The following is a 25,780-nucleotide window of genomic DNA, read 5'->3' as shown; positions in this document are numbered from 1 at the left end:
AGGTTATTTGTAAAGGGTTTAGAAGCTATAGAAATGAAGGCAAACACACATACACATATATATACAACCAATCTGAAACACAACTTTAGCCTTAAGCTATATTTTAGTTATGATTCCTGGCCTCTGCGCTACTTTTACTTTCCTACACCCGTACATCACCTCAGATTTAATTTTTTCCAGGCCCAACATGAAGATATGCTGAGAGTTTATTAAAATCGCAACTGAGTATGCTTTAGTAACTGCGATTATGAACCATATGGGTTAGTGAAAGAAAAGTAGAACCCGTGTTTAGTTAATCGGGGTTAGAAGTTACGCCCCTTTTGGAGATAATACACGAGTTATATTTCAAGTGTCCTAATCAGACTCTACGATCAACAAGTCTTCATAGGTTAACTATTGCTAAGAATCGTTTCTGTTTGGTCGTATTATCAATATTCACTCTCGTTCGGCTATCAAGCATTTGGCAGCCGTATGAGTGACGGTAAATGTATAAAGCAGCTTTATTATGCACATATGAAGCTCCAGAGCGTTTATAAATCTGGTAGCGTGAAACCACAAAATGTATTTGAAAAGTGGATGTGATTTCCCAGTTGCCAACGATACGGTGCCAGTGTCAAGCGGGTCGCGAAATCTCGACGACAATACCCAGTGATCCCTCGACGCCACATGAGTACGGTTGTTAAAGTTTCTCTGCCTTTCTCCCCACGTGCAGTTGCAAGGAGAGACAACTGACCAGCAGACTTGAAAATGATGCTCATAAGATTTTTGTGGTTCCTGGAGGTGGTGTTAACGACGATGATGATTCCTGGTACGATTCAGGCAAGAAGTCCTTCTCCTGCCCTCCGGCACGGCCTTGCCTCCGACGTACAAGATCAAAGAACACTTAGGCATATTTCTCCTCGCTCCCACACCCACATTCATACCCACGGTCATACCCACACCCGTGATGCAAGAAGTCCCTCTGCCCTTCGACACAGCCTTACCCCTGACGTACAAGAGTACAGACCACTCCGACACAAACCCTCTCGCTTTCACGACCACACCCATCACCACACCACGACTTGCGGGGTGTGCCCAGCTGCCTACGACATCAGCCCTTGCGTGGTAAGTCGGTGACTATCTGCCGTATTCTAGTTAAGTAAGGAGACTCCCTATGTTCTTTTCATTTTAGCAAAACCTAGAATTTCCATCTCTCCAGCTTGATTGCTGAGTTGTAGCAACAGATTAACCCAAAATTATAGTGCTAGGTCACATAGAAGTACTATAGAAAAACTGTATCTCAGAGTGTAGTACTGCCTTATTCTTCCATTGATCTTCAGCCACAAAATGACGAAAATCTGGACTGTCAAGGTGAAATGAGTATATCACCTTTCCTTAGCGATATAAAGCAACTACTGAAAATACGACCTGCCTCTGCTGTTGGTGTTCTATGCCGTTAAGAATATTTGTATCTTATTTTTTTTTAAATAGGTAGAATTACACTACAGTACGTGCAACGAAGAATTAACTAAAATAAATGACTGAACACTTAACGAGGATACAGTCAAGTTTAATATACATAAGCTGACGAGAATACAGAAACTACTCTTTCGGTCCCGCAGACTGTATTACCTTCTGTAAGGATGATGGCTTATATATCTATATCTTTATTCACCTATCTGGTCTTCAGTTAGCCAGTGAATGAATGAATTAATAAACTGAATGTCTGTCTCTCTTTCTATCTATCTATCTATTCATCTATCCGTCGATATATCTTGTTGCCATCTATTTCAATTACCACAGGAGAAAGTTCGTGAAGGATCGGTGTACCACACAAACCACATACTAAGTTGGTTGACCTCACCCTGTTGCAGTACACACACACACACACACACACACACACACACACACACACTCCAGGTCTTTGACAATTGAACATAAACTCACTCAGACACACACAGGCATCATTCATTTCTTCCTTATTCATATCATCGAGTTATATGAATTTACATTGATAAATAGGAGTCAAGGTGAATGGTCTTATTCTAAGTGACTTTGGATTCGAGACACCTTTTTCTTAGTCACTTATTCTGTACATTATGCCTTAGTATCCTATTGTATGTTACTGATACAAGCTATATCAGAATTGAAACATACTCATTCTCTTTTCTTCCGCGTCCCCCTTCCCTTCTCTCTTTCGTCATAAGTGGAATGTTCGAGTGGAGTATGCAATTTTAATCGCTAAGGAACAAGTGTTTTCTTAGGATATGGCTTGTTCTAAGCTACAGGTGGTATAGATTGTTAAAGGTATTATACACTAAAACATTTTACACTCAGCAGAAAGACGCTACAGTTGCAAGAATTTCCTAATGATACTAGTGACTGAAGACAGAGGAATATAAAGAGGTTTTTGCTCTTTGTCTAAGAACAGGTACCTTCATTCTTGAGCTTGTTTGTCTACATTGGCCCCTTTATGCACTGTGGGTTTTATGTCTGTTAACCCATCTATCATTTATCTGTTGTTTCTGGTATTGTCTGACTGCTTCAATCAGCGCAGAAGAGACTTAGTAACATCATTGTGCTATACGCAAATCACGAATAAAAATGAGTTGGTTCACACACACACACACACACACACACACACACACACACACACACACACACACACACACACACACACACGCACACACACACACAAACCATGTTACGTCAAACATCCTCCCTCACGTACCAACTATTCCACACATAAGCAAACGTTCTGTATATATGTGGACAAACGTGCAATCTCTGACAAATGTTTTCACATGAAAGGCTCCATGAGAGAGAGAGAGAGAGAGAGAGAGAGAGAGAGAGAGAGAGAGAGAGAGAGACTATGAACGGAACTAACTTATTCTTATGCTGTTCGTTCCAGTGTGTGTGCCTCAACGCTACTGTCGCAGAAATCACTTGCGGGTCAACTCTGTCCTCCTGCACTCAGCTCACCGATATCCTCAACCTTTCCGCCTTCCCCACAAACTATTATCTTAGGTAAGGACAGACACTTTTTCCCAGCCGCGATAGCGAAGCTGGTATATTGTTTTCAGAGTGTCTGTGTGTCTGTCTGCGTGTCTGTTAGCACGATAACTTCACAACCGCTCAAGATGTCATCACAAAATTTTACAGGTGTGTAGTAGGGATTAAAATCTCGGACGGGTTCGAAATTGGTGAAAGTAGGTCAAGATCAAGGTCATATTCCTAGCCGCGCTAGATTTATACAGGTGAGTCCCTCCTTGGGGGGCCTCTAGTCTTTCTTTCTTTTTCCTTTTAAATATAATTTATGCATATCTATAAAGCAATCGACCTCCGTGGTCATTTAGGGAACAACTGTAGATTCTTCTTGAAAATTTATTATCATGTTGATTGAACTGTGATAGAGGGATTAAAAGGTCTGTTTTTGTTTCGCTTACATTTTCTTCCTTTTTCAGCGCATTTCAGAGGGCTCCATGACAGAAAAAGACATTCTTATTGCTCTACATCCTTTAGACAGCACTTCTTTTTGACTAGCATTATATTCTAGTTTTACTATATTGTTAAGACTCAACATTCAAGACGGAGAGATGTCAGATTTAATCTAAGTTAGAGTTACGAGATGATAGTAGGTGACTTTGTTCGGACGCAATGCTGTACCTATAATCTGATGATAATGTAATTATTTCGAGGTTTTGAGAGCTACTGATTTCAATAGAAGAACTGGTGTTTTTTGACGAACAAAAGATCAACCGTTTTTTATGCTCTTCCTACCACCACCACCACCACCACCACCACCACCACTACTACTACTACTGCTGTTATTATTATTATACAAGATAAACTTTGCCTTACTTTAGATTGATCGTTGATGGGACGGCTTTGGACTGCAAGCTGGAGGAAGACCTGTGGGGGCCACTCAGATTCCAGGTACCTTAACATGAGAGTCGTATTCTAGGAGGAACAGGAGACCTTCGTAACACCTCTTCCTCCGCAATTAATTCTGGACATCACATCAGTTGTCTCCTGCATGTTATTGATGAAAATTATGTCGATATTAAAAAGTATATAAACAGGACACAAGAAAATGATAACGTACTATGCAAAATAATTGGCAAAAGGAGAGATGCTACGAAGCCTCCACTATCACCTGGGTACGATCCAAGATTACCACACCTATACATTCATAAAGAGCTTCACAGCTAAGCTGGAGTGAATATTATTATGAAAAATATAAAATCAATTATTCATGTGGGTGACGTTCTCCTTAGTGTACTCTTGCTACTACTGTGCGATATTATTAAGCTTAGGAGAGTTATCTCGTACTGAAGAGGTTTATTATGTAAATAACCCCTCCAGTTCGAAGTGTATCCTAAGTATGGTAAATAATTTTTTCAGGAGATGGCAGGAAGAAAACTAAAAAGGCGAACTCGTTATCAGTGGGTTAGAGTGAAAACTATAATCACATGAAATTATCCAGTCATAATTAAGTGGTCTGACGAAATTTTCTTATTTAAAATTACTTAAGATCCTTGAGAGAGAGAGAGAGAGAGAGAATATATATATATATATATATATATATATATATATATATATATATATGTGTGTGTGTGTGTGTGTGTGTGTGTGTGTGTGTGTGTGTGTTCCTAGTAAAAAGTGAAGATCCTGAACGAATGCTTTCCCCTGCAGGAGATCTTCTTGACCAGTAACCAGTTTGAGACCTTGGACAACCACGCCTTCACTCCCTACAGCAGTACTCTCAAACTCCTCAACCTAGGTGAGTCTTCTCACATTTGAGGGAAAGATATTTACATAGTATGTTTACTTTCCCCTGACGGAACTGGGGCACTACCATAACTTGCATAGTTTATCAGGTCGTGGTTGCATTAAATTCAATGTGCTTTAGTTATTAGGTAAGCTGAGGTAAGTGTCATTTTGTTGCTAGTTAAATCGCTCATCTAGTTTGACTACATGTGGCTATCATATTGATAAAAAGGGTTAAGCATCTTTTTTGGGTTAAAGGCCCTGTAGGTCTAGCAGAAGACTGTATAACACCCATTTTTCAGGCAATTTTTCCTGTACATTATTACACCTCAGTCTCCTCCCGTGCGGTACGGATGCAAACCATTTCTATATGAACTCAATATAAATGACACAAAAAAGAATGTTTAGGTACAGTGCAAAGAGAGCTGCTAGGCATGCGAAGTAAACTGCTAAAGAAGAGGTGCTACGAACCTTCATCTGCCTCCTCTGCTGGCATTTTATGTGGCACTGGAGACTCACTGACATCCATTCCTTAACTATCTATTGTGTATATTAAACTATTACTCTTTTTTTGTTGCTTGCGTCTGTATTTATCCTCAAGGATCTCACAGATAATTCACAGGCAAATATTAACGCTTTAGGTAAAAGTAAAATATTCACGGGCAGAAATAATTCGCTGACAGAATACGTCGCTACAGAAATAAAGTATAACTACTTACCCTATACTCTTCACTTTAACTAGGTGTATAAATGGCACAGCTCCAACTTGAATACTGAACTACAAAGAAATAGTACTAATACTACTACTAATAATAATTAGACAGTGATGCTAGTAAAAAAAAAAAAAAAAAAAAACGCTGTGAAAAGAATGGTAGAATTTTACCACTGAGCTTTTTTTTTTTTTTTTTTTTTTAAGCAAAGAAGATGGAACTAGTGCCTAGAAACCTGCAAGATTGTTCCCTCCAAGAATAAATAGAAACAAGTTAACAGAGACTCAAATTCAAGATTCGTTCATTTCGAGATGCCTGGACACACTGCGTTTAAAAGACTGGAGGTCATAGGCAGTAGGAAATGCAGACAAAGGAAGACAGTTTCATAGTTTACCTGTTGCCTAAATGAAGGACTAGGAGTAACGGGCAACTTTTGCATTAGAGAGCTGGGCACAGAAGGGATAAGAGTTTGCTGCTAGACGGATGCTACGCGGCCGCCGAAGCTCTGGAGGGATGCAAGTAGACAGTTCTGATAAACTGTGACCACTGAAGTAGTGATAGAAAAGACTTAAAGATGCAACAGCACGACCGAGAGACAGAGGTTGAAGGAAGCTGATAAGAGGAGGAGAGTAAATGAGACAAAAAGACTCTGACTTTACCATGTTGAGAAGAGCTGTATGTGGGGAAGTCTCCCCAAATATAAGAGTTGTGTTCTACACAGGGGCAAAATAAAACTCCTATATAATGTCAACAACTGTGCAGGGGTAAAGAAGGCACGGGGTCGGATTAGCAGACTTAATCTTTTGAAAGGATATTTTACAAGAGAGGTGATATGATCTTCCCAAGATAATTACCGAGAGAATGAAATCCCAAGTATGTTCAAAGACGATGCAAGATTGCACTGGATGTTGTTGAAAATTAGAGGATACTCATGCGGAAGATTTTGATGGGTTGAAGAAATGTAATAACTAATTTTTTGGTGCATTAAAAACAAAATTACTTTTACCCCAATCAGAGATATGTTTCAAATCAGACATTAAGTGTGCCATGGCCTCATCCCTTGTTTGTTGAAGCTGCGAGAAACGAATGGAAAGGCGAAGGCTGGAGTCATCAACGTATGAGTGGATGGGGTCAGATATACAGTGCAGCTTAGACGGTTATTGGTGAATAGAAGGAAGAGAGTTGGTGACAGGACAGAGTCTTGAGGAACACCTATATTGATAGCTCTAGGAGAAGAATGGTGGCCGTCTAATGTTACCTAATGTAACATAACCTAACTTCAACTAAACTAATCATTGCAGAGATGAACCAACTAGCAAATGTGTTCTTCTCCACCCTCAACGAACTTCCCCACCTCGAGATGCTGCGACTCAGTTATAACCAGATCGACTTCATTCCGGGATTTCGTAACCTCATTATGCCTTCCCTGAAAACGCTCAGGCTGTCACACAACAAACTCACGCAGATTGGACAATATACTTTTGCAGGTGAGAAAGTTAATTTCTTTCCTTCTCCTCCCCACCAGTCAATCAGTCAATCATTCTATCTATCTATTTATTTTTTCTTCTCGAATTATCACTTTAACTGCCTACCCATGTATCTATTTATTTATCTACCTATGTAGGGACATAAACATACACACAATTTACTCTATTTTTTGCTTTCCAAAGGAATGGAGTACCTGTATCTCTTGATACTCGTAGATGTCATTCTGGATAAGAAAGGCTTTATGAAATAGACGGATTAGATACTCGTATAGCCTTCATTTCCTCCTTCCTACAAGGGTTCTCCCCAGGCTGAATAAAATCGTCTAGTGGAAGAAAGAATAATCCAATATACAGCGACACTGCAGAGATAGAGAGAGAGAGAGAGAGACAGAGACAGACAGACAGACAGACAGAGAGAGAGAGAGAGAGAGAGAGAGAGAGAGAGCACACATTTTTTAACACGATGTATTAAGTCTGACCACTGACACCTCTGTCTGTCTGTCTGTCTGTCCCCTCAGATGCTAATTATTTTTTTTGTGTGTGTGTGATCAGTTTTCTCATGCATTCCATTCTAGCTAACGCCATACCATATTAATGGAATGAGCAAGCCAAGTTAGATGGTCTTACTGGTCTGCTGTATTCAGTAATTTTTAATAAATAACTGTTTATTTTTTGTTTTTAAACTCACTCCCAGTGCCTTTAAGTTTCTCCTCTAAAAAGACATCTGATACTCATAGGTAATTATCACTTGTATTATTTTTTCTTGTTTGACATAGTAAGCTTGGTAGACGTGATCCTTGGCGATTTATTTTGTATTTAGTGCTTTAATAATTTTGTTCATATAATCAGTATCGACAGAGTTTGCATCAGTAACATACCGTATAATATATATGTGTAATGTTCATCTGAAATAGTGCTGGTTTCGTCACGAGCAATCCCCTATCACCTCCTTTTAAATAAGAGGTTGAAAGGATTCTTGATACCTTGCTGCCAGAACGAGGTGGGAGTATCAAGTCACGCCGTGAAGCCTATTAAGAAAAAGGCAGTGGAAGTGCTGCTGGAACCCGGTGCCCAAGCATGAGGGTAGAGCCAGTACAAACCCTGCTGCCACTCCATTATGTGTAATGTGTTGAATAAGTCGCTAGAAAGGAGGTGCTATGAATTCTCCAAAATAACTATGCTTAAGTGATCCTCAGATAGTCAATACAGTAAGTGTTATTTTAACCCTTCTCATTCCTCATTACCCAGAGTTGCCGGTCGTGGAATCACTGGACCTGTCTTACAACTTGATCTCTGGTCTGCCTGCAGACGCCTTCAGCATCCCTGACCACTATGCGCCCTCCTTCCTCCTAAACCTCTCCTGCAACGTCATCTCCAATATTGAGTACGTACATCATCATCATCATCATCATTATCATCCCGATTTATTTTCCACCCACGGTAGAGTCCAGAGAGCAAGCAAAGGCCTGTTGCCTCCCAAACAGGTCGCACCCTCATTCAGTCACCAGTCAAGTACCCAGAATCCTGACTCCACCTCAGAGCCATAGCCATCCACATTTAGACAGTTCACAGTACGTACAGTCGGCGACAAAAGTCCCGCCCCTCCTGTTTCTCTTTCTCCATGAACTTTTCAGTCATGCACGGATTTTCATTGATTTTAAAAACTTCAAAACCTCTGTTCTTTAGCGACTTATTTTGCATCCAAGTGTTTTGTTGTATTAGTATGCTATTGATGTGAAGTTTGTCGATACTAAAACGACATAATTAACATACAAAAAATTGTTAAAGTATAAAATGCTATATAATCCACCATGGAGGAGAAATGATATAGTGTGTGTGTGTGTGTGTGTGTGTGTGTGTGTGTGTGTGTGTGTGTGTGTGTGTGTGTGTGTGTGTGTGTGTGTGTGTGTGTGTGTGTGTGTGTGTGTGTGATTAGGTCCTCGTAACTACACCATCAACCTATAACACAGCCCAGCTTAACGTAACCCTGCCAAACAGCCTATACTACCCTCGCCTAACCTAACTTACCAAGCAAAATAATCTACTGGCCTGTCAGGGAGGGTGTGCTGTCTGGTCCCCGTAGCTGTACCATCGACCTACAACACAATCAGCTGTCCACTCTCAAGGAGTCAGTCTTCAGGCCCATCATCGATTCGTGCGGGTCAGCCTCTCGCCTCTGGGTAGCTGGTACGTGAACTCATATTCTCGTCGGGAAAGATAGCCCTTTAGTGCTGGAGAGGGATGCCTTCACATGGTGACACCGAATTAACTGGGTGACTCAACTACCAGATATTCAAACATCTCTTTACTCCCTCCCTGGATTGGAGAAGGGAATCTTCAACACCAGGTTCACGTTTCAGATGAACATCGGGCCACAACAAGAACAAGGAAGCTCTAATCCTGCATATTTAGCAGTTTATTTCTGCATCATTACAGTGTCAACTATCGTCCGTATGTTATTTATGCGGTCAGAGTAGGTAACATGAACATTTAAATAAGTTAAAAGAGTGAAGCAAAATTTATCGCTATGGACAAGGTGCTAGACAGCCTCCTGGATTCACGAAAACACGGGCCGTACATTCTGGCAAGCTATGTTCCTAGGCCCATAATCTCACCAGCCTGGGAGAATTTCCAGTAGCTCCTCGATATCAGTTTAAATCGATCTTTTATTCCTGGCTGCTTAATCTGAAAACATGTCTAGAGTTAGTACGATTAATTATTAAGAATTCGACAGTGGCCGAAATGTCGATATAAATTCTTAGCTCTAACTGCGTCTCAGTATACCACCTTCCGTATACTCGTATGTAGCGGCTTGATTAATGTTATCAGTTTCATTTCTAACGATGAATGTATTTTAAATTCATAGGTGCCATTATGAACATAATCAGTTTTACTTCTAAAGTTGCTATGGCGTTCAGATCAAATATTTTAAATTTCTTTTCTCCCCCAGATAACCCCTTTGAGTGTGACGAGCGGCTGTGCTGGATCGTGACCAACAACACAGTGAGCCAAGTCTTTGGCAGTTTCCGCTGCCCCAACCTGGATAACGAGCCCGTTGACGTTCTCATCCCACAATGCACGGCTACTGTGTCTCGCTCCCCTGCTTCAGGCGCCTCCTTTCTCTCTCTATCCCCCTCCTCCTCATCCTCTTCCCGTTTGCCCCCAGAGTTCATCCCAGGCAAATCTCTCTCCCAGAGAACCTACGGCAAGATACTAAACTTCCTCCAGCACTGAGCAATGTCTAACTTACCTATACCGAGCTAGCACAGTTCCCTCCACTCCACTACATTATAGTTCGTTTGTTTTCACCTGATAAAAATCCGTAGCCCCTTTTCAGCTTTGCTGACGGCAAAGTGTAGTCAGATTGGAGGGTAGGTTTAACTAGTGACCAAGGAGATTCAATTTTATAACTAAAGCTGAACGAATTTAAAGCAGTCCCGGCTTAATCTTGAAGTTGTGATATCAGGTTACTTCTGTCAGAAGAAAGCAAACTGACCACACTACAACTTTTGCCTTACTATGCTTATCAACTCATAAAATTAGATACCATAGTTATAATTTTCTCCGCAACAAACAGCCTCAAAATGACCACTAGGTCTGTTGCTGTTTGTTCCTTAAAGGAGGAGACAGTTTTTTACCAGTAAGGTCATCCATAACTGCATCAACACTTACCGTTCTGATTTTGAGTTGTATTGATATTGTAGTGTATTTCTATGTTTCTCTCATTTCATTACGGTCACGCCTCTTCCTCCCAGCACACCCTGTATATATCTTCATGGTTGGTGTTAGGCAGTATCATTTCCCGCCTGCAATAAAGTAGCGATACTGTACTCTAACATAGTCATTCTATTTGTCTTTAGTGTCTTAGCGATATTATACTTTAACATAGCCTTTCCATTTGTCTTTAGTGACTTAGCGATATTGTACTTTACCATAGGCTTTCTATTTGTCTTGAGTGACTTAGCGATATTGTACTTTACTATAGACTTTCTATTTGTCATCAGTGTCTTCAGCTGATGGTATAGAGTTGGCTCGTATTATCATTTAAAGTGTAGTCTTTTAACGCACAATCACTTTTGACCTTTCCTACCTGCCGACTTTCCTAACCACCCACCGGTCTGTTTATATACCTACCAACATATTTACCTGCCTGCTTACCCGTCCACCAGATTACCTACCCACCAGCACACCTCGCTACCCAACTATTCAACCCACCCACCCATTTACCTAATGTACTGTACCTACCTACACATTTACCTATCCATCCATTTAATCACCCATCCACCTACCCACCCACCTATCTAATCACCGCTAACCTTGTCTCAGTTTTTTAGTTTGTTTTTTTGAATTCGATAACGTATTTTCAGAAACTTCATTCCTGCAACCATCAAACGATTGTGCATACTTTAGGACAGACTTTTTTACGTGGAAGAAGTCTTCCCTAAGATAAATAAATCGTCTGCTGGTCGTAGTAATAAAACAAAATACTTCATGCGATAGAACTGATTAAAAGATTATTTTTCTTGTACTGAGTATTTACGACAAACATTCATATTTTTTTTTATACCACTCTACTCCATTGGTCAAATTTATTCCACATCAGCTTTAACTCACATAAAATTTATTACAGATCATTTTTATCCTACATGAACTTTACCTCATGTCAGAGCTATCCCTCATCAGTTTCGTCCCATGCAAAATAAATTCTGTCACTTATCCTGAGCTTCAGCTTTATGCCATAATAACATCCCATGTCAAATTTTTCTCATATTAATTCTCTCATCAACTTAACTCCCTATCAGTTTATCCAAGGTTGTGATGTCTTTTTATCTTTCTTTTAACCAGTAATATTTCCTTACTTACACTGTTTTTACAGTCTGACACGGAGAGGAAAAGTTTTGAAGAACGGTACTTTATTGTATGATTATAATCCATACTGAAGTAGAATAGCATGAGTGCTTTAATTTTTAGCATTTCAGAATAACCAATTATACAGACTTTCATGAGAGGCTTCCTTTTTTTCAGGGCCGTATTTTCGTTGGTATAAGAGACATTGTAACATCCTCCTCAGCGATTTCTTATTCATAGTAAGCCTTGATATTCTCTTTCCATGCTATTTATATATTTCTAGTATCAACATGGTTGGCCTCAGCATCGTGCAAGAGGGGAAAAATGTGTAATACGAAAAAAAAGTAAATGTTCGAGGAAAAAGCACTATGAAATCTCCTTTGCCAACTTGAATACAACCCTCAGTTTCATCGAACCTACGGCTAATGAAATTTATCTCATCGTGTTTCGTCAGCAGCTAGGAAAAAAAGTAAAATTTCATCTTATTGTTGGCTGAAGATATTTCTTCTGATGACTGTAATTTATTTTTGTATTTAACTTTAATCGAATCGTCTCTTGTCAATAACCAGAAAAAAGCCAAAGTCGGTAACTACCTCTCTTGCTGGATGTACTTGCATCATCTTTTGTCAGGGGTTAGAAGAAGAAGAAGGAGAAAAAAAAAAAAAGCCAAATTTAGTGGCTGCTTTTAAAACTGACATCAATCGTATCGTCTTATGTTCACCGTTGAATTTTTTTTTTCTGACTTTACTCGTGTTGTCTTTTGTCTGTAGTTAAAAAGTCGCATGTCCTATTTGTATTATTAACTTTAATCGTCGTTTATCAGCAAAAAAGCCACATGTTCTAATTTTATTACTGACTTTACCCGTATAGCCTAGCCTTTGGTCTGTAGGGAAAAAAGTCACATGTTCTATTTGTTTTACTGACTTCACGTACCTTTTTTTTTTTTTTTTTTTTTTTTTTTTTTGCATACAGTTAGAAAAGGAGTCGATTACGGTCACAGTATTTCTACTGATATATTATTTTTATTCTATCTTGGCCTAAACTTGCCATCTTCCATCTTGAGTGCCAAACTGAATCTATAGATTAGCTCTAATATATGGTAATATTTGTGCAGAAGGTCTATGGGATGGATGTTTAGCGGTAGTACTGTGTTTTTCTGGCACAAAGCTCCTTCTAATAAACCGCAAAAGGACAAAAACCTGGACGAAAATAGGCAAAATCAAAGGCGAAGTGACTGCAGGTGACGATATTGAGGTGTTGGCTGCATTCCTATCCTTTTTAGTCAGCAACGGAAAAAAAGGCTTATCTTGGTGACGAACACTGCATCTCTTATTGCCTTATCAGACAAGAGGGCATCGTCAGTTGCTCAACATCGCATTTACCCTCAAAATTATTAAATTTAAAAACTTCCCCTTGTAGTTACTAATGAGTGAATGACATGTCTCACGTGCTTTCCCTATTTTTTTTTTTTTTCTTTTTATCATGGTTGGGTATGAATTGCATCCGTCACTGTTATAAACGTACCTCAGCTTCCTCGTTATCCCGTGGAAAGAGGATGATTACTGTAGACAAGGGCAGCCTCAACCTGTAGTCCACCGGGCTTACGTCCATATGAGTCTAAGGCCATAGCAACAACAAAAACAACAATACTTCAGTGACGCCCCTTTTTCTCTGTATTCTGGCTTGACTCGGACGATTTAATGCAGCTTAAATGAGCCATGTCGTGGTGCAGGGGTTCCTGACTTAACTTCCATGTAGCAGCAACAATGTGGCAGCAGCAGCAGAAGCAAGCGGCGGCGACGGCGGCGGCAGCAGCAGCGATGGGAGGAGGAGGAGGAGGAGGAGGAGGAGGCGACTCATCTGAACGTGAATCAAGTGGATTGAAGGCAGAAACTGCCCTTTATCCAAAGTCTGCTATCCCTCTTTCGGGGACTAGAAAAGGGACTGAGTGGCGCTTGTATAACATGGAAGCTCCACCGACCGGACATTTAGGTGTCACCGCATGATGGCGTCCCCCTCCAGCACAGATGGCAAGAATAGAATTTAATAAAGGGCACCATCCTACATAAATGTGTTAAAACACTTTTTCCCCTAACCAACAAATGAGGGAGAGATTGTTTGGATCAATCCATCCCTGTGCCGGTAAAATACAAATTGGCAAGTGGTTCCCCGTAATGAGAGCAGTGCATCACCATCATCATCATCATCGTCATGATTTTCCAAATCCTCTTTGCAACTTAAAAAAAAAAAAAAGTGGGTGTAAGGATCTAAAAATAGAAAAGGGAATGATGTGGACCGACAAAAAATCTGCGTTTAAATAGAATCTCCAAATGATCTCAGTATGTAAAATATTCTTATTTCAAATGCATAAAAGATCTGACAGTAAGGTACGGGTGAGAGGGAGTGTTTTGTTTTCGCAGATATGAAGGATGTAGAAATAGGAAATGGCGATAATGTGGACAGCGAATCTCCTTGCTCTTTATGATAGTTACTGAAAAACTAACATGGTAATAATGATGCAATTGTCTGGAATAACATATACCGTATGTCTTAAGATTTCAAGCTTCAAAAGTATAACAGTGTTAAAGTGCCAAAAGATTCCACATAATTCATCTACTATCGGATAAATTCTTTCTCGCATTGTATATTACTATTTTTTTTCGATCTAAAAGCATTGACGTATATTATGCCTAGACATTTTTATTGTATTCGATTATTGTTTATGTACCTCTCAAAGCGCATGCACTTACAGTCAACAGGATACCTTTACACCAACTGATTAAAGATCTGGCAACTTCAGCACCAGCCTTATCACTCCCCCTTTCTCACTGTCATTATCCGTATTTGGCTTCCAGCATTACTATACTTCGCTTCAGTATATGCTGCATAAGAGATTTCATAGCACGTTTTTTTTTTCCCTAGCGTTGTAACACCTTGCACCTTACACCTTGACATTCTCTACCATGTTTCTGTATCGTTTTAATACTGACACAGTTAGCACCAGTAACATACAAGAGGATACTGAAGTTTAATATGTAGAATGAATCACTAAGGAAAAAGTGTTCGGAAATTTTCAGGCCACCCTCCCTCCCACACAAAGTTGGGAGGGCAATCTGATAGTGCTTTTGGTATCTGGTGAAGGACGCCATTATGTGGTGGCACCAATATGATCACGTGGTGGAGCTGCTTGATAATGCAAAGGTTCCTCAGCTTCCTCCTTATCCTCGAAAAGGAGGAGGATGGACTACAAGAGTGGGGCAACTTCAGCCAGCAGTCCATTGGGTTCACATTGAGGGAACTGGGGCTACAACCACTTAAAGCCGAATACAAAGTGCCACTGGAGACTTCGTGGCACCTCTTCCTTAGTGATTCATTTCACATATTACAAAACATAGCACTTACAGTATACTCAACCATGCACTACCTGCAGTTTTTTATTACTTTTAGCATGTTTGATTCCGAGTGTAAATTTAACTCTCCGTTCCCCAAAGGCCAGCAATCCTCGTACGTGCTGCACACTTTCATACGTTACCATTTCGGCCTAATACCCCGTCATTACTGAATGAATGCTAGAGATATCTCATTCAGAACTGGCGTCATGCGTTTTATGGCATGTTGGTGAGCCTTGTGGAAGATTACTAAAGGTTGTTTTGACTATTCCCAGTCCAAGTCTTGGACTGAATTCTTCTCCTTTCAGGCAGCAGCTCACTTCTCTGACCACGCGACCATCACACACAATTTGGCAGGTTCTTGTTTAGCACATCCGGCTTGCGTCTGGAAGAACCCCTGTTCCAAGCCTGGCCCGGTAAGACTGCGAGACAAAGAGTCGTATTTCCAGTGATATTGGGTAAATCGTAACATATTTTACTGATCGGTCTATCCTGTACATTACACTTCAAAACCCTCTGGTCTGCGATACATGCAGAGTGTATCGATAATAAAGCGATATAATTATCGTGCTAGAAAGAATTAAAAAAGGAGTGATACGTAAAGTTAATCACTATGACAGTAGTACTGTGAAGTCTTCTATACCATTTCAAATACGATCCAAAGTTTATTTCCGTCTTGTCCATGCTGACTTAGCATAACGTCTGGGGCCTGGATGTAAATTTGACTGACTGCTGTGGATTTTCAGGGGAATACCAGGAAGATGGAAGAAAATTGTCTGCCTCAATAACCCCCTTTTCGGCTTTTTTTTTTTTTTTCCTGATTTCAAATTATTTTATTTAAACTTAGAAAAAGCTTCTAGTTCTGAAGGTTTAGTGAAGGTTATGTAGGGTGGAAGGTAAATAGCACTCCATTAGAAATTCGCTAGGCGGCGTTTTGTACACTCTTGTCATGGTTCAGTCTATTGGTGTCGGTGTGGGTGCAGCAACGGGCGTAGGAAATGAATGAATGAAACATACCGGATACACATTGATAAAGTTGATTAAGCTCTTCCTGCAACACACACAAAATCGCCTGTCGGAGCTTTATGTACGGATCACCCTGTACATCTACTCTCTCCAGTTTGAGAAGTCACCTCTAAGCAGAATAAATCGTCTGAATGTAGAAGAAATAAAGAAACATACATCACTCTAGGGAGGGAAACGGCGAGTTATTTTAGCGTGCGAAGCCTCTCCTGAAATAAGAAAAAAGAAAAAGAAAGAAAAAAAAAAAGAACGAGCACTCAGAGTGCAACATCCGCGACCACGAACTGTTCTAAGGTCGAATATTTGACTTTGCTCTGTGACTGTCATCTTTGACTGATTGTTCTAAAAACTGAATCCCTTCATTATTGCTCAATTTCCACCGAATCCCCCAAGTTTGATCAAATTGGGTTAGAGCTGAATAAGGTGATTTTGTAAGTTCAGGGTTCGATCTAGCCACATGACCTTGACCTTTGACCTATTGTTCTCAACAATATGTTCCTTATTGGCTGTCCCTCCACCCTTCCACCAACTATGGTTAAAAGAGGATAAAAATTGTTATTTTGTACACACACACACACACACACACACACACACACACACACACACACACACACACACACACACACACACACACACACACACACACACACACACACACCACACACACATACACACACACAAACACAGATTTATCAAATCATAGCACCCGCATTCGCTTCGTTGGTCGCGGATGTTAAAAAAGAAAAAAAAAAATTATCTGAAGCTAACACGAATTAATCGAAGGAAATGAAGTCATGGAGTTTAATGGCTTATTGAGGAACGGCATTGTGCAAGCAGTCAGATCTTATCTTGAAGCTGATATACTGATAAGAGAGATTACTGAGAACGCTTCATATTTTAAGTCGGTCCTAAACTACCATCTCTCTATCTTGAATGCAGAGCTGTAGCAGTAAATTAGCACTAGATTATGGTGCTAGCTACAATGAAATACTATGGAATGAATGCACAGCCACAGGATTGTCTTTTTAGATTCAGAAGGATCTGTAGGAACGCCCCTGTCCTTCTGTATCTCACTACTGTTAACCGGATCCGAGGCGCATCATTCTCGTAGGTTTCAACGACGCCTATTATCACAGTCTTAGTAGTTCTGCATCTACTGTACATAGCGCGTTTACACTTGTTTTGCCACTGAGGTACATGAAACAGGCTACAAGAGCAAGAAAATCGAAGCCAGGTTAAGGTGAAAGAGCTATAGGGCCGAAGTGACTGAGTTGGGACTGCTCTCAAAGTCGTTTCACCCTAACTTGGCGGAGATTTTCCTCTCGCAGGTTATTCCTCGTAATTGAATATAGGAACAAGACAATACTGCAACTCTGCATCCTTTCCACAGCAATTATATGCAACTAGCGTCAAGTGCTAGTGTTAATCTCTTTAATCTCTTGTTACAGCTCAGCATTCAAGATGGAGAGATTGCAGTTTAGGCAAAGTCTAAAGAGCAAAGTACCGTACAGTACAATACTGAAGAGGTGGGCAGAATTAGGAAGGGCCTCGTTTAATGAAATAACTCCTTGGAAACTGATATGTTGATAAGAGATTGGAGACGCATGGTAGGTGGCATAGGAAGCTTCGCTGCACCTCTCCCATAACGATTTATTATGTATATTACACCATAACATTCGCTTATGTCATTTATATTCTTTTTATTATCGATATCGTTTGCATCAGTAACAAACAAGAGGATGTTTACCCTACGAGTTTTCTTTACATCTCTTCCTTAACGATTTATTATGCATATTACATCTTAATATTCTCAAGTATGTCATTTAGACTGCTTTAATACAGACGTCTTTGCTCACATGATAGTGAATCATAAGAGCCTGAAAGTTATCACTGGCAACATGAACCCTCTGATGGTCGGGACAATTCAAGTATTCTATGTCAGCTAACGACAGGCATTTTCATTCAGTTGAGAGTGACTATATATTGGTGGTAGATGGGGACGCTTACCGTCCACTCACTCGATGTAGTGCTGCTTTGGGGGTCTGCCCTTTCCACTTTTCCTTTCTTCATCTTCTGTCTTTCTTAGTTTCTTTCCTTCATTTTTTCCTCTTCCTTCTGCCTACGGGTGACTTTACACTCCCTCTTCTGTTTTTCTTTCCTCTTCCTTCTGCCTATGAGAGACTCAACACTGAGTGACAAGCCAAATAGTTTCATGTGCACCAGTAAACCATTTACTACGCTGAGTGGTAACCATATAACCAAAATATGGCCCCTGGTGGTTTACTGAGTAATTAAGGCCCTCCAGTCGGACTGAGCCTGTGTAGGTTTATATCCAAGGGATGGCTGGGGTTTCTTGCTCACGTAATATCACTCAGGGATGAGTGAGGCTGGCCACTTTCATCTTAAATGTCAGGACCAACTTGCTTAGCCTAGGGCTCCTACGCTCCTCATGGGGCAACATAGCATTGGATGACGGAGGGATGGATGGAGAGTGACTATAAGAACATGAGATTTAATACTCAACTGCCTGGTTGTCTAAGCACTGTCAGCTATCTCCCTATCCCCAAAAGGAGGATGTCGGACTGCAGTAGGTGAGCTACATCAGCCTGTAATCTACCGGATCACATTTTAGATGAACCTTAGGCAGCAGCTACTGTGACTTTACTTTCATGTAAATGTGAAGTGTTCACTGTGTAAAAGATTAGTGGCTGTGTATAAACAATCAGTCTGATACACAGATAAATCTTAGGAAAAGTTACAAATACAGACTATTGTATTAACTGATAGGAACTACCACAGTGACTGTCTGTAGCAAGCTGTTGTTTAAGCCACACTCATAAAGTTTCTTGAGCCTGGGATGGGATTCCGTTGTTGCTGCTGAGGCTCCAGGCTCGTCTGAACTTGAAACCGGGGAGCAGTTGTCCTTTGAATGAATAAGGGGGGAGATGGGAGATGTTTGTGTAACCAGGCAGAGGAGCCACCTAGTTATACAGGAGCTACCATAGGAAGGCGACCCTATCCATCATCGGAGAGGATTTCTCGAACACAATCATTTCTCTGTCGCAAGTGTGATTTCTTTAAAAGGAAAGACAAAGAAAGGAGAACAGCAAGTCTACCCATGTACCTTATTCCTTCAACAAAAACAGACCTTGGGTTATGAAGAAAATGACGTGGGTTAATACAAATGGTCCCAGAAAATTGCGTAAGAAATTTTCAGGAGGTGACTCTTGAGCTAATTCTGAGTGTATACGCTATTTTATATATATATATATATATATATATATATATATATATATATATATATATATATATATATATATATATATATATATATATATATATATATGTGTGTGTGTGTGTGTGTGTGTGTGTGTGTGCATGCGAGTGTTTCTGCGCGTGTGAGTGTTTTTTTCTCACTACTTGCAGATGATTCTGTTCAACTTCATAAGTACAGTACCACTATTAGAAAGGCTATAACTAACCCTATCATAAAAACAGTCGCCTCTCGACTTTGGCTTGAACCCGTTGTAGTGAAGGGTAGAAATTCCAATTTATTTTAAATAAAATACAAAATACTTCATCTATAGACTTGACTAAGGCAAGATTTCTAACAGTGAAGGCTCTACCTAACCACTCGAACTGGAATATAATACAAGTTATCTCTAAACATGCCTTCTGCCAGAGCTCTAATAGTGAAGTTTCTGACAAACCCCTTACATGGACTACTACTACTACTACTACTACTACTTCCGCTGCCGCTGCTGCTGCTTCTCCAAACAGTAATAATACAATTCGTCATCTACAGATTTGACATTGTTAGGGAAATTGGGTGGGACTTTATTAAATGCCTTGCTGCAAATAATAATAATACTAATAATAATAATAATAATAATAATAATAATAAAAGTGGTTTAACTCTTTCACACCGAGGACGTGTTTCTACTACATTCCTGCTATAGCTAAACGATTTTTCTAAGCTTAAATGAGACGTTTTACGATGACAAGATTTATAAAGATATATAAAAGCTAGTTTGAAAGTCAATGCTAAAACGAACAAAATCATGTGGAGAGAGAGAGAGAGAGAGAGAGAGAGAGAGAGAGAGAGAGAGGATAAAATACTTCATCTCTGTAATTTCAGTAGTAAATTGAAAAAAAAAAAAAAAAGCTGGGATTCTTTATAACTTCCTCGCAACCGCTGATAAGTCGGACCGTAGATAAGATTAAGTTTGGGGGCGCGTCATAGGGAAAGGCCATTAGTATTGAATCACTCCACACTCTCGCAAGTCACAGCCATTCTACACCCCCACATTGTGTGAGTACTTTTCTTTCCTTTAAATTGCTTTGGAAACCACTTAAATCTCAATGTTTGACAGAAGGCATCTTAATTCAGCTAATAATCACAGTCACAGTCATTCCACACACATCCATTATCCAACACTAGTCTTTCCTTGAAGTGACCTTGAATATCACTTTAGTCGTCTTATTCTGAACAGAAAGCCACTTAAAACAATATTCACAGTCACAAAATCATTCCACACCCCTACACTTGTAAGTACTTTTTCTTCTTTCAAAATAAAAGAAAATCACCTACTCGTACTATCTCCTAAAATCAACCCTTTCCTGGTCGCAAGTGCTTTATACTCTTTTCATTTTAACTTGATCTAAAATTGCCATCTCTCTGTTTTTATTCTGTTATAACAAGGAAATTAACATTTAAATAGTCATGAAGACGTGTTTACAGATGAATGTAGAGCCGCAGTTCTGTCTTTCCTGCAAAGGAATGAAACCCCCCGCCAGGTTAAAGTGAACAAAAAACAGTAATCATGGAGACTCATTCGTACCTCTTAAATAAGGATTACTAAATTTCATGCCACCGCGACTTAGAATTCAGGTTGAGGGGGCTGCCCAGTTCTGTTGGCTAAAAACTAGCCGACTGTATTATCGTCTGAGTATCGCAAGAGTGAAATAGAATTTACGTCATCAGGTTGAAGGCTAAGTAGAGACATGAACAGTCTCTGACTCCTATGATTCACTCTCGGTCAATTAATAAAGTCATGCAGTTTTAACTGGGATGGAATGATGTAGCTGTTACGACCAAAAAAGAGTTAAGATGATAGCATTATCTTTCTCAGGCTCCTGTGACCCACTTTCAATCGAGCAGAATCGTCTGCAACAGAATAGTATTGTTGTCCCGACCGTAAAAGCGTTAAAAGGAACAGTAATACCCTCTCAGACGCCCATGACTCACTCTCAGCTGATGTGAATCGTCTGGCAATAGCTGGAATAGAACACTAGAGTTGTCCCACCCGCGAAAGGTTAAAGTGACAATAATAATGCTTTCAGGCTCCCATGACTCACTTTCAATCGAATGAAGTCGTTTGACATTAGGTGGGATGGAATACTAGAGTTGTTCGACCATGAGAGGATTAACCTGTGACGCTTTTTTCAGTTTATTTTTTGGTATCTCTACACAGTTTTCTCATCATCATCATCACCATCATCACCATCATCCTGAACTCATTCCCAGCCAAAAATGGGGCCAGGTCAGATAATTTCATACAAATTACAAAAAATCTCACGCACTGAATAGGTTAAAGAAAACCGTATCAGACTCCAACAGCTTTAAAAAAAAATAAATAAATAAATAAATCAATAAAATCGGCCAGAGATAGCACAAACAAATAAAAGTTACTTCATCGGAGGGGAGGGTGTCATGGATTTCCCTCTAATGACGCATTTTGTATTCCATTATTGCTACCTCCAGACGAACTTATTCAGCTTTGTAGACATTTTTCGAACTAGGTGGGGTAGATGCGGCTTCATTAACTCTTTCTTTACAAGATGTCTGTCTCAAGCTGAGGAAAATCGTCTGGAGGTAGAAGAATAAGGTACCGGTAAAAAGAAGGAGTTGCTGGATTTAATGGCTGAATGAAAGCTTCATTACAGTAGCCTATTTACATGTTTCCCTCTCTCATTTTGCAGGGTTTTACCAACTCGATTTGTCACAGGGAGTATGGTAATGTACAGTATTTGAGGCGAAACAAGATGATGATGATGATGGGAAGTGAGATGATGATGGTGACGATGATGATGATGATGATGATGATGATGGGAAGGGATGATGATGATGATGGTGGGAAATGACATGATGATGTCGATGTTAATGATGATGATGATGATGAACCCTTTCACTCTTGCAGACGTTGCACCCGTGAGCTGCTAAGATCAACTCGAGGACATGGATAGAACGGGTTAGTATAAGATCTCTCTCTCTCTCTCTCTCTCTCTCTCTCTCTCTCTCTCCATTATGATGCACCAGTTAATCGGTATTTTCAAGAGTTCGTGTACATATCTTTAGAATGTCCACATTACCCTGGCCTAAAATTGGTTTATCTTGAAGGGTGAACAGCAACATGCGGTTAACAATGGAATATTCCGTTATAGTCTTTTTACACTAACTTGGCCTAAAGTTGCTACACTCACCCTCTTGAATGATGAGTTGTAGCAACATTCAAGCATCATTATACTGTATATATGAAGCAAGTCGCGAAGAGTGCTATGAAAAGGACGTAGAGCTGTCGTCTTGTACTCTGCCGCTGAGTTGTCTGAAATAAACTGAAAAAGGGTGAAAATCTGGGCCAAGTTAAAATGAAAAGAGCATATAAAAATATAAAGGACTTTAGAAAGAGTACTTATATGAGACGTTGGTGATTCTTGTGGAAAACAAGTAAAATCTTTTCGGAAAGCAGACGAGTTCCCTAACCACTGGACCATCGTCTCGTGTGGGCTTGATGTCCTTGCCTTTTACTCAGAATTGTTTCCTTAGCCTACCCCATAGAACAGCTTGGAAAGAACCAGTAAATCTGATGTTGTTTTCTTTTCCTTTATACTCCCTCAGATATTTGAAATTCTTTGTATCCCATAGCACTCGCTCATCAACTTAAGTCCTGCAGGTGTGCCCGACTACCCTCCCCCATACAGCCCCAACCCGCCACCCGTCGGCTTCGACTCCCCTCCCCCACCAGGCCCCCAACAAGGGAAGGCGACGGTGGTGCAGGGGGGGGAATGTGGAACATCCTACGCGACCCCCACCGTCGTCACAGCTCAGCCCCAGGTGATAGCAGCGGCACCTATCGTCATCCTGAACGCTACCTGTCCTGCCTGTAGGGTAAGTCGTAGGATAAATGGAGGGGTTCATGTATTAAGCATCCAGATTCTCATGTGTTGCGGAAACGGCTCAACCTGCCTTACGGTACAGACAAGGACAGAAGTTTGTCTACTGGTCCAAGGATTCTCTTCCACGCTTGGGGCTTGTCCGTCACTTTTCTCTTTGACGCATCACTGCACTCTGACACATAATACCAAAGTGAATTTTCTACGGGCAGAGAAACATACCAAGCTTCTCTCAGTTTAGGAATATTAGGCACCAAAGGAGAATGAAAAGTAAAATAGGTAAATTTTCGTCCCCGAATATAAAATATTTTACCCTCCACAAATAGAATATGCATGTTGGTTGTGGTTAATCTGTTAAACACAGGTAACTTATCACTTGCTGCGTCATCGCAGTACGCATGAATACACCCACCGCCACACTAAAATCAGCTGACTTAGTCATTGCTGCAATACATTTTAAATATTAAAAAGGCTCAGCTTACAGACCCCTTTCGAAACTATTTTGTATAATTATCCTGCCCTAGGGTGGGAAAGAAGGTCTAGATGATAATGATGATGATGGAGAACTTATACTCACAAGTGGAAAAGTTATTTGCTGGAAAAATACAAGGACTCGACTAGAATTCTGTTCAGGTACGAATGGGAGACGGAATATACTATATAGTATGCGAGTATGCACTATATCTGTCATCCCTTAAACATTTTGCCAAATGTAAAGATAGTTCTTCCAGATGAATAATCCACTGTCCTCTCATTACAAAATAAAAACTGAGCTATATTCATGTGAATTTCTAGGATGGGATGACAATCAGATAACGATATATAAAAACAATTTTAGTTACCTGTCCGTGAGTCATTATTTACATTGCCTGGGACATTTAGAGTATTTGCCATTCAGCACAAGTCCCCCCCCCCCTCAAAGTCGGGGAACGATGTTGCTGAACGCAAAGCAGGAGTGAACAGATTTTGGCTGCACGACAGTATAATATGATGTGGTAGCAGCATCGGAGTGGTTAATGTTGTTAACTACGAAGCTGTCGGCCATTTAACATCAGTGTTCAAGTCCTGGTATGGGCAACTGGCTCCACTCAGTCGGGTATTTAGGTTGCCCTTCACAGAGATAAGTTGCTTGCCTCTTCTCCGCTGCATCCATTCTCTTCTGATTCTTGCAGGCTGGGATATTGCAGAGTGAGTTCACCGCGTGCGGGATCTGCCTTGGAATCTGCTGCTTCCCCATTGGCCTCATCTGTTGCTTCTTGATGAAGGAGCGTCGTTGCAGCAATTGCAGGTTGTCCTACGGGAGTGCATAACCTAACCCCGCGTATGGGGATGTGATTAAAGACAGAGTAAATTTTCTTGTCCAGCACGTAACATAGGATATGATCTTGGATTCATTAACAACTTTACCAGCAACAGGATATTTGCATTTTTTTAAGATATGGTTGGAGATGAAATACTGAAAATATCTTGAAGGGGTCTACTTGCTTAAGGTGACCAAAAGTATCTGTTTTCGCCTTAATTTTAAGTTTAGTTTTTGCACTGCTGACAACAACGTCATTTTTTTAGTCACCGGGAGAGCTAAGAAGTAACGTTATTATGTCACCAGCCAGATATACAAGTTCACTTTTTCTCCCCCTGAAGCTTAATTTTTACCTTATGTTCTCTAGTTTGCATAATTTAGAAGAAAATAGGATTTTGATTGCATGCCATATCGAGGGGTTACTAATCTTTCTTGTACACTGTTTCTTTGTGAAGTTTAGATTTTTTTTTTTTTTTTTTTTTTTTTTAAGGAGCGTCAGCATTCATCATTTCTGTATCTTACTGCAAATGCAATTTACAGTTTCATGATAATTTCTCAATCCCAATTAAGATTTGTTTTTACAAGTAGAACAAGAGACAAGGGAAGACTACTTTCCATTTCACTTCCAACCAGCAAAAAATATGTCCTACTGTACATACTGAAAGGAACTGATGGTAGCAGTGTATGTGAATATCGGCTGTGACTTATTTCTTTAGGACGGGGTTTAGTGGCACAATTCTGGTTTTCTTATTATTTGTTGAAATTTTAAGACGACATTATACTCCTTCAGTCTGATGACGTATTTTGTATCTTATTCTTGATACCTTCAGAAGATTGTATTCCACTTAAGAAAAATTTAGCAATAGGAAGGCTAGATGTAACTTCCCTTAATCTCTTAAATACGAGAGGCTCTCCAAACCTGAATAAATCTGTGTATTAGTGGCAAGAATAAAGCAAAGGAAACTACGTCGGCATAATGAAAGTATAATCTGTTCAGTCCGGTGACGTAGTCTTCAGTTTATTCTTTCCATGTCCCGGACAGCTTCATTCACCTTGGGATATATCGTTTTTTCGAACGGAATGTCTTAGGTAAAGCTTCCA

General features: G+C 40.1%; 1 protein-coding gene across 1 annotated transcript; it reads left to right on the top strand.

The window, feature by feature from the left end:
* Positions 1-795: 795 nt before the first annotated feature.
* LOC145404642 (uncharacterized) lies at positions 796-24,689 on the top strand. The gene is made up of 10 exons (XM_080276163.1): positions 796-1,104; positions 2,891-3,006; positions 3,846-3,915; positions 4,675-4,762; positions 6,761-6,946; positions 8,195-8,330; positions 9,003-9,133; positions 9,897-10,033; positions 23,132-23,374; positions 24,552-24,689. The coding sequence occupies exons 1-10, from the start codon at positions 796-798 to the stop codon at positions 24,687-24,689; spliced, it is 1,554 nt and encodes a 517-aa protein (XP_080132289.1).
* Positions 24,690-25,780: the final 1,091 nt, after the last annotated feature.

This window comes from Coenobita brevimanus, chromosome 64 (assembly GCF_032717465.1).
Source record: "Coenobita brevimanus isolate Jiangsu-jjx chromosome 64, ASM3271746v2, whole genome shotgun sequence".
Classification (NCBI taxonomy): domain Eukaryota; kingdom Metazoa; phylum Arthropoda; class Malacostraca; order Decapoda; family Coenobitidae; genus Coenobita; species Coenobita brevimanus.
This window is presented reverse-complemented; position numbering and strand designations above follow the sequence as displayed.

Coding starts and splice junctions, on each gene's coding strand:
- LOC145404642 (XM_080276163.1), top strand. CDS start 796: ATGATGATTCCTGGTACGATTCAGGCAAGAAGTCCTTCTCCTGCCCTC. Junction 3,007..3,845: donor CCCACAAACTATTATCTTAG/GTAAGGACAGAC, acceptor GCCTTACTTTAG/ATTGATCGTTGATGGGACGG. Junction 9,134..9,896: donor CTCTCGCCTCTGGGTAGCTG/GTACGTGAACTC, acceptor TTTCTCCCCCAG/ATAACCCCTTTGAGTGTGAC.